This window comes from Anomalospiza imberbis, chromosome 8 (assembly GCF_031753505.1).
Source record: "Anomalospiza imberbis isolate Cuckoo-Finch-1a 21T00152 chromosome 8, ASM3175350v1, whole genome shotgun sequence".
NCBI lineage: Eukaryota > Metazoa > Chordata > Aves > Passeriformes > Viduidae > Anomalospiza > Anomalospiza imberbis.
The window spans coordinates 23,670,748-23,683,025 of NC_089688.1; the positions used below are offsets into that span (position 1 = coordinate 23,670,748).

The window sequence follows — 12,278 nt, forward strand, 5'->3', positions numbered from 1 at the left end:
AGGCGTTTATAAGAATGGTCACAAAATTACTGGAGACAGTAGCTGGGGAATTGCAGTCTCCAGCTGCCCTCAGCCATCTTGTTTAGGGCTTTCCCCACAGCATTACCTGGTAGAAAAGGAATGATTCTTTGCTTGGGATCCTTCTGGCCTCCTTCAATAGGGAACTTGTCCAAAAGCTGCATCTGCAAAGGAAGCACAACAACATCTTAGAGGGAAACATGGACCATTTGCATAGGGACCTAGGGACCTCTTAGTTTGTGTGTGGTTTAAGACAAAAGCAACTGCAGGAATTACTTTGTCTTGTTGGAGGGGAGCCTGTACTTTAAAAAGGTATGACACAGTTCACTCCAAGAAAGGGAGGGCAAGTTTCTGGCAGCACAAAGGAGCTGGGATAGGGGCCCAGGCAGACAGCTGAGCCTGGCCTTGCTGTCATTCTAAAATTAGGATCCCAGTTTTTGCTACACGCCGTGTCTCTAATACACAGCTTGCCTGTGCTGGTGTAGCAATAGGTTTTACCTGTCCATCTGAAAAACCACCCTCCTGGCTAAAAATGCCGTTCAAGCAACCAGATTAAAGCATATCTAATAAAACATCTGCTCTGCTTTTATGGCAGAACCAGAAAGACCCACTGCCCTGGTCCAGTAAGAAAGAGCTCCTGTTCTCCCAGGGAGACAGAGATGGGGTTTTGGGGAATGTCTTCCACTGCAGTCCCTACATGAAGGACAGCAGGCAAGGAGGCCTCAGAGAGCAAAGCATCCCACAGAACATCAGCCCCATGAATGGCCTGAAAGCAGAGCTCAAGGTGGGTGTGCTCTCAGCCCAGTAGCATTTAGCACATGGTTTCCTAGCCTAGGAAAGCTGCATGCTGATCTGACATTCCTTAAAGAGCCCTACAATGCATCCTTGGATGATGAGACCTGATGGACAAGTGCCACTGAGGCTGAAGACCAGCTGAAAGGCCTCAGACAGAAAGATGCACCTGCTCTAGTGACAACTTAATGGATTTGCCCAAAGAAGACCAACTCCAGCCCTGAAAAATGCCAGGGCCTCTCATCTCTCCCATTCACTCTCTGCAACCTTTTGCTCTCATTCAGCACATGGTGCTACCAAGACAGAGATCCAAATCTTCACATTCTGTTTCATTTCTCCCCGTGTTTCCTATGCATGATGTCTCTATGATGCTCAGTGTCCCCTCCCTCAGGCAGGGGGAACCCCAAAGCTCCTGCCAGCCCCAGGGCTCCTTTTCAACAGACCAGGAGAGACATCTTTCAACTCACAGTCCACAGCTCCTGTGATCTCTGAGGAAGGCAAGGAAGGAAAAGCAGCAGTAGTGTTAGTTGCCCTTGCAGAACCCCTATCTCCTCACCTCAACTGGATCTACAGCTCAATACAAATACAAAGTGGCAAAGTGCTGCAAAGTGGCAGCAAGAGCTGGGGGAAGGGAGGGGATACTCGTCAATCAGCATTTAATCTCATCAGTGCTACGTGTCCAGAGGGAGGCTGTGCAAGTTAAAAGGTTTTTGCTAGCTCGACAGATTTCCTTTTAAAAATAATTTTTTGCTAACTTGGGGAAAAACAGAATTTTTTTTTTTTTTTTTTTTATTTTTTTACTGGTCTTGTTTTAACCACGCAAAATCCTTCTCGTCTTCCACCACACACAACATCTCCAGCATTTTCACCATATGGCACAGCAAACCAAAGATCAAGAGGAAACTCGGCAGTAGAAGCAACATCTGTGCAGAAGAAGAACTTAAAAGATCCCACATGTTTCCCCATCAGGGAGTCAGCCTGGTAAATAAATAGACCATAGCTTTGCGGATTGTTAGCTAACTCGCTTTTCTGCTTACAGAGACAGATTTTTTTTTATTGAAAATGGGAAATTTTATTTTTTTGTAGGTAGAGCTCTGGGTGTAGAGGTCGGGCACGGGCAGGAGCTTCCTTCAAAGAAGAGGGGAAAAATAAAAAAGAGGGGGAGGGAATCCCCACATACTGACTTGAAGTTTCTCTGTTGCTACACTTTCAGCCAGGAAGGCAATTCTCACTTTACTAGGTGGTGACTGATTGAAGCTGGAACTGATACAGTCAAATTCCCAGGGTTATTCTTGGAGTTAGATTAGCTTGGCTAATACAAGCCTTTTTAACCGCATCAAGAGAGCCACAACGTGTATAACTTAGTGCTGTTTATCTAAAGGGTGGATATCAGCAAAATAGATACAATAAAATGAAGCTGGAAGAGTTTGGCTAAACCTTCCTAGACTACACTTTCCACCCCAGCTCTTGCCTCCACTGGGAAGGTCTGGGGGAGCTGGGGGAGGCAGTGGCACTCCAGAAGCCTTGGAACCTCCAGGATGTTAAAAGTCAAATAAAGTGCAGCAGAAGCAGGGAGCCTTCCTCAAGCACTTTCCTGCACCCAGTTCTGCCATTCAAAGCCAGTGCAAGGTAGAGCTAAAGTCCTAGAAAAGCAGGATTCCCTCCCACCAATAGAGAGGGATGCAAAGTGGAAGATGAGGAGGAGATGTATACAGGAGAAAAAAAGCATCAGTGTACTCGAAATAAAGATTCCAAATCTTCCAAAGATGATGGAGTGTCCCAAGCCAATGCCTAACATCTCCACTCAGCCCACCTATGGTAAGAGGAGACAAAGGAAGTAACTGGGAATGAAAAAAGTTAAGAGCTGAACTACCAAAACTCCTCCTGGTAGGCACAGCACTTTCCTCACATGATTAACAGACAAAGACCAATAAACAGATTTTCAGTTCTCTTAATTAGATGTCTGCAGAGCATCTGAAAGTTGAAAACTCTTTTGTCTGTGACAAATGTTTTTCCATTAAAGGAAGTTATTCTTTTTATGACTCCAAATACACATACGATTGATGGGAAAAAACCCTTCACTTAATGCCCTAGGTTATTCTGCTCAGATGTGAGCAGTCTCCACAAGTTATTGCTCACATTTTTGATGTGTGACAATTAACTTAGGGACAAAATTTGATAAATCAAAAAGCAATTCTGTCACCTGGAGTAAAATCATCCCAGTATGAAGGCAAAGAATGGAAGTCTGGATGCAGAGTCCCAAAGAATTGAATTAGGGATGTAGCTGGCTTTGGGCAGACAGGAAAACACAGCTGGGCAGTGCATTTTGGCAAAACTGGAGGAGTTCAGTTCATCTGCTTACAATGAGGAGGAGCCTCCAATTGCATGACTGGTGTAGTGAGCAGAAAGAAACATGTACCATGTCCCTGTATCACAGGGTGGAGAATCCCTTTGGAAACAGGGAGGGTATGTGGAAACCAGGAAGTGAGCTTTCCACTCATTCAGGCAGCATGTCTGGAGTCAGGCTGAACAAACACATCCCACTCTCACTTTTGGCACAACAGATGCATGAATAACTCACCACCAAAACTGCCTCTCCAGTCTTTGCGTCTCCAGACTGCTCTGGGTTTGCTACATCTTCCTACTGAAGTCCTGCACAGTACTGCCTTCTGTTCCAAGCACCTTCCTTCTTGCTTCTGCCCAAAACTCCTTTAGAAGACCTGCTATAAAACCTTGTGGTCCAGATTATGACCTTCTTGCAGCAGTCACCAAATGATCATCAATTAATCTCATTAAAAATCAAGGGAATTACTCATGCAAGTTGCTGCTTATTAAAAAGAGAGCAGACTCAAGAGCACTGGCCTGCTCCACACCTTTCTATTTGTACATAAGCATGAAATCACTTGACTTGCAAGAATGAAATAGGAAGATTTCAGAGCATCAACTCAACCACTTCCCCAGGCATCTTCCTTCACAGGCCTTCTGCTTCAGGCCATCTTTACTTAAATTGCAAACATATCATGAAGAAAGAGCCTCTCCTGCACACAAGAACCATTTGGGTTTGCAAGATAACAGCACCTCTGGTCATTTCACATCAGCTGTGCTGTGAAAATAAGATTCTACCCCTGTCTGCCTTGCAATGGTAATACCTAGTTTAAAAATTTAATAAAGAAAAACAAGCACCCTTTGAGATGCTAGAAGTAGCATCTCTGAGGATGAGAAGCCAAGCAGCTTCCTGATAATTTACTTACTACATTTTACCTATCTTGGTTAAATTTTCATGAAACAACACTTCTTTCTGCTGCACACATAAGGACTTAGAGCACCCTAGACTAAGAGGCAACTTCTCTATTGAAGGAGAGGCTTTTACTCTGCTACAAGCCAACCAGTGCAGGGGACATGAACATATGAACTGTTCAACGGCTTGACCCTGTGGCATTTGCCACTGGGAACTTTGTTCCTGGTTTGGTTTTGAGGTCTTGGACGTTTGTGTCCAAATCCAACTCCCTAAAATTAATACACTGAGACAGTCACCTGACCTCCACCTATGTATTATACTACAGACTACAGATGGGTTCCTGCTGGGCTGTTGGTTCCTCCCCTTCCTTCCTTGCAGCAGTTTTAATTCCCCTGGTTAGAAGAATTAAGTTCTCTTCTTAAAATGAGCAAATGAGGACACCCACATAACCTCTTAGTGTGGAAATCTTTCTGGTTCCTTTTCAAGAGGATGCAGGTTTGCCATGTGCACAGATAAAAATCAAAGCTCTGCAGGAGGTCAGCTCTGCAGTCATGGGGAGATTTATTTATAAGACAAAGATCCTGAGGGTGACTTTCATGCAATGAAAGTCCCCTTAATTTGGCAAGCAAAACGACATCCACCACTGCAAAATGATAAAGGATTCTGACCTTCTGCAGAGAGAGATGAGGCCTCTCTCCCTTTCCAGGATATAATTTACTTGTGTCCCAGAGAAAGAGCAGTTGAAAATCAAACCATGACCCAGAGCAGCAGTGTTTTTGCAAGGTACCCCTAGAAATCCCAGCATGCCACCTTACTCTTGGCCACTCAACTGGTCCCAAGACTACATTTCTTCCTACACTGAATGCCAAGAGACGTATCAGCTTCCCTTTTTCCAAGTGCTCATCAGAAAATGCATTTTTCATTAAAAATTATGTAAGCTGATAATAACTTTAATTTGGACTTGAAAGGTAAAGTATTAGAGAACAGTCAGGCATCAGGCACATCCCTTCTCACAAGGCTGATCTGATCTCAGAGTCCCAAGAAGGAAAGAAGGGCTACAGCCAGCTGGGAGACGAGGAAGAGGAGAGGAGGCACCTGTGCATATATGGGGTTGTGTACACACTTCTGAGAGAGTCTGCCAAAGAAACTGGAAGAAAAGCAAAGATTCTAACAGGACCTGAAACTAGTGATGATGGAACTCACACCTCAGCAAGAGGGGTTAAGGGCATCTGCAAATCAGAAAAGACTGAAAGTCTCTAATGCAGATAACACAAGTTTAGATGAGAAGGAAAGGTAAGATACCAGAATAGGAGCTATTAATTAAACCCCTGAGGAGCTGCAGTAATTTCCTTTCATTTTGAAGCTGGAAACCAGCTGTGCTGCTTGCTGACGGGATTGATGGTTTCAGCACCATCAGCTACATTTTGAATTATAAACCATGTGATCTGCAAGAAAGGGAATGGCCAGGATAGGTTTGAATTCTGTAATCTGCCAGAGTTTTCTGGTGGGTAAACCTCTCTGGTCCTGTCTCTGGTTTTGCACCTGCAAAATGTGAGACAGATTTCAGGTAGGTGGCGTGAGATTTAATCAAGAGCCATCAAAGGGTCTGAGCCTTACACTGCAGAACAGGAGACAGAGACTGAATTCAGAGGATCTACACTTATCTAAAGCCAGCAGGACAACAGCAAATGGAAGAAATATTACTGGTGGCTTTCAGATACAATTATCCTCTCACTTGTGGGCTTGTCCATCTATAGCAAATTCCAAATCCTGGTTAACCAGGGAATCCAAAAGGGCCTTTCACTTAAGGAAGATGGTTGACCCCCATTTCCAGAGAATGGATCTCTGGAAATGCTAGGTAACATATCAACATTTAGATGTCAGCAGGTGAAAACAAGCATGAGAGTGGAGAACACAAGAGACTATCTCCACAGATTCACCTTCTACATACTGGTCTGGAGAAGATAATTTCTTCAATTGTTTGGTTTTAGAATAGGTGTTCTGCTAAGGATAATCAGTGGAGCATCCATGGTGTAAGTGGAAGGACCTCATTTACTCCAGCTCAGGACCATACCTGCTGAGATCAATGACAGAAGGAGTACATGGCAGGGAATGAAACCTCTGCTGCTGGGGCAGAACCCTCCACAGCAAACAGCTGTTAGAGAACTTTCTCTAGATTTCTCTGAGCTTCTTTTTATTCCTCCCCTGCTTCACCCTCTCACAGGAACAACTAACCAGTTCACTGTCACAGACACAAGACAGCAGGAGGCCTGCTTAACTCCCGTCCCTTCAAATCTGGCCAGAGCAGAGCTGCTCCTGAGCATAGCACCAACTAGGAAAAGTTTTCAAAAGATCTTTGGGTGAGGACATGGAACAGACTGAGCCCAGGGGAGCTCATCTGTTAGCCACTCACACACAGAACTGACATCTTACAAATCAGAAGGAGGTGGAACTCCATCTCTTCCTAAAGCAGTAACGGGTTCCACAATGCAGCAGGAATAACTATATCAGGCAGCCAGTGACACTGGCTCCATTGTGGTGTTACATGATGCTACAGCATGCAAGAGAAGTGCAATAATTCAATCCCTGAGAAGCAGCAGCAACTGCTTTCCTTTTATTTTTAAAGAAAAAAAAATACAGCAAAAAGTCATCCGGATAACCAGCTGACATGCCTGACAATTACAGCATTATGGGATATGTTCTGAATTAAATATAATGCAATCTGTGAGAAAGTCAAACAAAAGCAGGAAAATGCATATAAAATAAAGAGAACAGACATTTACAGCATGGTGTAATCCTCAAAAGGAAAATGCCTTTCTCAGGTCTAAAAATTTCCACAAGACATCTTGGAAATCTTACAAACCTCTCAGTATCCAAATAAAACAGCCAGGAGAGTAGAAGGCAGGGAGCAGAGACTGAGGGTCTTTCCCCAACACGATCCGTCAAAAGAGGGAATGCTGTTTCCCAGCTGAGACATTTGGTACTTTTCTTAAAGAAATGTAGCCCTCTCTAAAAGCTCTGCAGAACGAGCCCAGCATTTGTGGCTAACACAGCCTGGTAAAACATTCTGAGGTGCTGGTTTGGGATGACAGAGGCACTTGGTGCATCTCTGAGGAGCTTCTCAGAAAGCCCACACTGTCCTTTCACTGAGCAGCTATTGAAGTCTCCTGCCAGAAGCATTTTCGTTCCCCAGTGCTAAATTAAACTGGCCTCATCCAACTTAACCACACTGGAAGATGCTTGGACAAAGGCTGCTTCATACTTTTCCATCTATCCATGGTGATTATATGTCCCCTGTTACTCTGGTATCTACAGAGGATTTGTCCCAACAGTATCCTTGGGAAGTGAGGCCATACCCCAATGCCTGTTTTAGAGAGATGAATGGTGCAAGTTATGTGGCACCACAGGGTCATGCAAAGATGTGAGAGCCACGATGATGGCCTGTCCCATCAGGTCAATTAGCTTCTGGGGAAGGCTCATAATTTTGTGATGGGATGCAAGCAATTTGTTGGATTTTCTTCCGGAGCTGGCACATCCAGAGCCAGCCCAGGTACTCAGGCTGCACACCTTCGGCATGTTCTAAAAAGCTCACTGCAGGTCACAGTAAAAATCCTGTCTGGAAGAAGAGCATCTTTCCTTACATCCTGCATATTTTTATCCTTACAAAACCCACAGGCTTTAAGCGTTCTTTCAGATTGCACATAAGCAGCAGGAGACCAGCGTGTCCCAGTGAGAGACACTGCAGTAATAGTGCCCTTGGACACTCAGCTCTGGCCTTCAGACAGCAGAACTGCATCTGACAGCACTGTCAGAGCAGAGGTTCCAGTTTTAAACACAATGGCAAGTCTAAGAGCTTCACTGAAAGGGAGCGAAGCACCAAGGTCACTTCCATTAATCACTGCTTCCTACATCACTTGGGCATTTTAAAAATTATTTACTCTCCATCCTTCTTTAAATTTCAACCCTTTCAAGACAATGATGGAAATACAGTGTATCCCCACTAAGCCTTTAGAGTTTATCAGTTCACTAACCTTACTAGGCCATTCTAAAGGCATCAAAATGCAAAAACTGAGAGTGCCTGCCCTAAATTTGTGCAAGTAGGAGCAGCTCAACTCAGCTTAGCCCAGCACAAAGGCTGGATGGATTGGCAGGATGCTGCAGAGGTTTGAAAAACCCTCGGGTCTTTAAAAAAAACCCTGGCAGCAGCATCAAACACTTCATTGCAGCTGCAAGCAGGGTGCTTGAGGAGGCGTGGCAAAAGCAGCACAAGGGCCATTAGCAGAGTGCTGGTATCAACTGCATCCCTACTGTTAGAACACACGCCAAATATTGTCAGTATGATTTCCAGGTTATTTTGGTTTTACCATTGTTTTGTTCAATGCTGTCAGATAATCCAGGGAACCAAACTTCTGCTCTGCTCTGCAACATAACAGATTTAGGATGGCATCTTGTGGGAATGGGGGCTGGCCCTTCATTAATGGGTCCCCTTGTTTGCCAGCGTGACTCCTGGGTTCAGGCAGTCCCCAAAAGGGATGTGAGGAGCTGGAGAATCACATTGGTCATGCAATGCCCTCTTCTACCCTTCCTTACTCCTCTCTAAGAGATCTCAGTGGATTTTCATGGGTGTTTTATGTGGTGACTACCCAGACAGCCAGACCCCATCTTTGCAAACTGATTTTGACTGAACTGGTGCAAAGCCTGGCACAGAAGTTCTCTGAAACCAAATTTATACACTGGATGGTCATTGAACTTGCACCCACAGAATCCAGTCTTTAGAGAGTCTTGTAAGTTGCTCACAATGTACTGACCATAGTTTTAACTAGATCCTGTTTAAAACACACCCTCATTTAAATTGGTAGAGTTTTATGAGTCTGCAAGACTGCTTCCCTGCTCCCATGCTAAGAGAGAGATGAGACTTCAGCTCCAAATGTATGAAACTTAATCCCTCTGTTTTCATAATCTACATCTTCTCTACAGCGTGTTAGCTTTGCTTGATATATTGTCCCCTGGAAACCATGAGTAACTTCAATATTGAAAACAGAAACAATAGCTCTGAACACAATGGCACATTTTACTTCACAAACTCCATCTGAAATGGTATCTACTCATCTCTGTAGGACACTTCTCATAGCTCTGGGGAGAGCATCTGCAAGAAGAGAGCGACCGCCCAGTGCAGTACAATGAGGAATCCGTGCCAAGCACAACATAACCACAGGTTTTAACTCCATGCTGGGAGGAGACTCCTTTGTCTTCTTTTCTTCTTCTCTCCCCACCTCCAAACCCCAAGATGTTTTGCCTGTGTATCTGGTTCCAAACACACATGTATCTAATCTTTGGGGGGATTTAGGAAGGAGTACAGACAACAAATCCCACCACCTGAGCAGGCAGAGGGAGCTGCACAGATGTCACAGATACCTTGCTGCAGGCCTCCAGGGAGGTAACAAGCAGCCAGCAGGACAAGAGGTTTCCAAGAGCTCAGAGGCAGCTGACAGCTTTACACCCCAGCCCCAGCACAGGCCCTTCAGCTCAGGCACTGCCCAGGCTTGGGTGCTGTGCTGGCATCTCCCCAGGACGCTCATGTGGCACATGGGGACAGCAGAGGTGGTCAGTGCATGGGAAGGACAGACTCCAAAAGCACTGGCTGTGCAGTTGGGCTTGCAATGCAGGGAGGAAAGGATTTACACACTAGAATACAATGTGAGAACAAACCTAGGTTTGCAACAATCTGTCTTTACTGGTGCCTACTGTAATGGCATCTCAGAGATTGGTTTCTCTCTGTAGATTTATTTCTGGACAGGGAGGACAAAGTTCATGGGTATCAGAAATCTGTTTTAATAAGCCCTCCCATTGCTAGCACACCCACACAACACTGGCACCTGAGCTGCACAGTCAGACCCACACCAGCTCCTTCTGATCCCTGCCCAAACACGCAGCATGGACAACTTTCTCTCTTTAAAAGCAAAAGGGGAATTTGGCTGACTTCTGAGTTCATAAAGTCCATGCCCAGAAGGAGAATCCCAAGAGACTCGGGATCAGAGCTGTCCCAAAGGACTCAGCACCCTACAAAGGGAGGCTAGGACTGAACCCTTATTTTTGGAACTACAAGTCTGCCTGAGGACTTTCATTAATTTAATTGAGAACAAAAGCAAACCCTGGGAAAGGAGACAGGCTTGGCCGGCAGCCACGGCGGCTGTGTGTGCTACTCAGAGCCGGGTGGGCACTCCAAGTGTTTACAGGGCCTCCGTGTTACACCCTGCACACCCCAGCCCTACCCTGGGATTTCCATTCAGATAAAAATCATCCATCTCTGGACACATTCCTTGTGGACCAGATGCTGTTCTGTGTATCATACCAACTAATCACATGTAATATTTGGCAGAGTATGAAAGCATCGATGGAGGTCTTTGACAACGGTAGGGGTTATTTTGGTCTTTTTTTATCTCAGTAGCTTTTAAGTGGCACAGGCAGTTGTCAAGAAATACTGTCAGGGCTGTGACTTTTCCAAACTTGCAGATGAGAAAACTGCTACAAGTTGTGAGGGAGAAAGAGCAGACGGAGACAGATGCTTGCATCCAGGAGAAGATAGACTCCTTCCAGCTCTGTCCTTCCACAGGAGGTTTCCTGCCTAGTGGCATTTGCAAGACCTGATGGTGAGAGCATGGTCAGCAGTACCAGGTGCAAGAAGTACCCAGCAGATTGTTAGGCACCACAGGCAGCACAGTGTTGCCTTGAAAGCCAGAGCTGTTGCGCCCATCCCTGTCAGGGCAGCAGCAGAGTTTTAAGCCAAAGGTGGCCATGTGGGCTGAGCACCAGTACCCATGGGTTCATAGGCAGTCAGGTACATGTCCAGCTCATCAGTGAGCATTTATGCCTGCTCTGGCAGATGCTCTTCCAGTAACACAAGGAGCAGTGCAGCACCAGGAACAGTTTGTACTTAACTAGGCATGTACTCTGTCGTAAAAAAAAACACAAGTGTTCTCCAGCCTGCCTGGCCACACATGCAAACCATGGTGGCCAGCTGAAGGGAACACACTGCGTGTGCACTGATGCAAGATGCACTTGGGTGATTCAAGGAAAGGGTGCTGGGGAAAGCAAGTCACAGGAAATTGTAGCCACAACAACTCATCACATCCAGCAGCTCCTTCCCAAATGTTTCTGAGGGGAAGGGTGACCTACAAACTACTTTGATGGGCAGGCTGATGACCATCCAGGACATCCAGCAGTGATAATGCAGACTTCTATGCCTTTCCACATCTTGTGACCAGCTTTAGAAGCTGGATGGGGCAGACAGGCAGGGCAAACAAGCATGACAGTCATTTGTGCTCTGCTGCCACTGTGCAGGCACCCAGGACTATTTCTCACCCTCCTTGTGGATTTACACTTGTCTATTCTCTCCTCCTCTCCATCACACAAAGCCACAATAAAGGAAGATCAGAAAGACGTCCAGACTGTGGAAACATCCTCAAAAATGTGCTGAAAAGTCCAAGCCTAGCCAACAAGCTGCAGGTACCACACAGCTCTCTTCTGCCCTAGCCCCTGGCTCAGACAAGAAATTAACATTTCACAGACTCCTCCTGAAATTGCATTAAGATATTTTGTCACAGAAAGTATCCAGGAAGACACTAACTCACATCAAAGAGATTCAAGCCATATCTAGGCCTGTAATTCTCCTATGAGCAGCAGTCAAGCTGTCTGATGGCACTGCCCTATGACACCTGGCTGCTGGTTTTGAAAGCCCACATGATCCTTGTGTCCTCCATAGGGTTATCTATCTTTAGCACCTCAGCATTATGGCTGTAAGGAATCAGGTCTAGAGAGCTACCATCTGCAGAACCCAGCACCAGAAATTCAATTAAATAAATAAAAAGATACTGAGAAAGAAGTGAAGTAAGGAGGAGGTGGGAATAGGAATGACACATCAACTGCTTTCTACTGGCATGGGAGGGCATCAACTACACTCCCACAGCCAGCACAGAGAATGCTCTTTGCCAGCAACCCAGATGCAAAGTTATCTTGCTTAATTAAGGCTTCCTTTGGCTCAAGTAACTGACCAAATAAATTACACTACCAGACACACACGTACACACAAATAACTATTTTGCTGAGCCAGGTGCAGACAATTGCTTCTAGCCCTTCATCTGGGACTGGCGCATGTCTCAACATGAGGTCAGATGCCAGAGAACATTGTGCTGGCCAAGAACGAAGGAAAACCTGAGAGTGGCTGAGGAAC

General features: G+C 45.4%; 1 protein-coding gene across 4 annotated transcripts in view; it reads right to left on the reverse strand.

Moving 5' to 3' along the window:
• The window catches only part of SH3PXD2A (SH3 and PX domains 2A), a 238,667-nt gene that overhangs the window by 169,842 nt on the left and 56,547 nt on the right, over positions 1-12,278 (reverse strand). For all 4 annotated transcript variants that reach the window (XM_068197985.1, XM_068197986.1, XM_068197984.1 and 1 more), the window contains exon 3: positions 107-182. In XM_068197985.1, the coding sequence (XP_068054086.1) occupies positions 107-182 (76 nt within the window). The remainder of the gene's footprint in view (positions 1-106; positions 183-12,278) is intronic.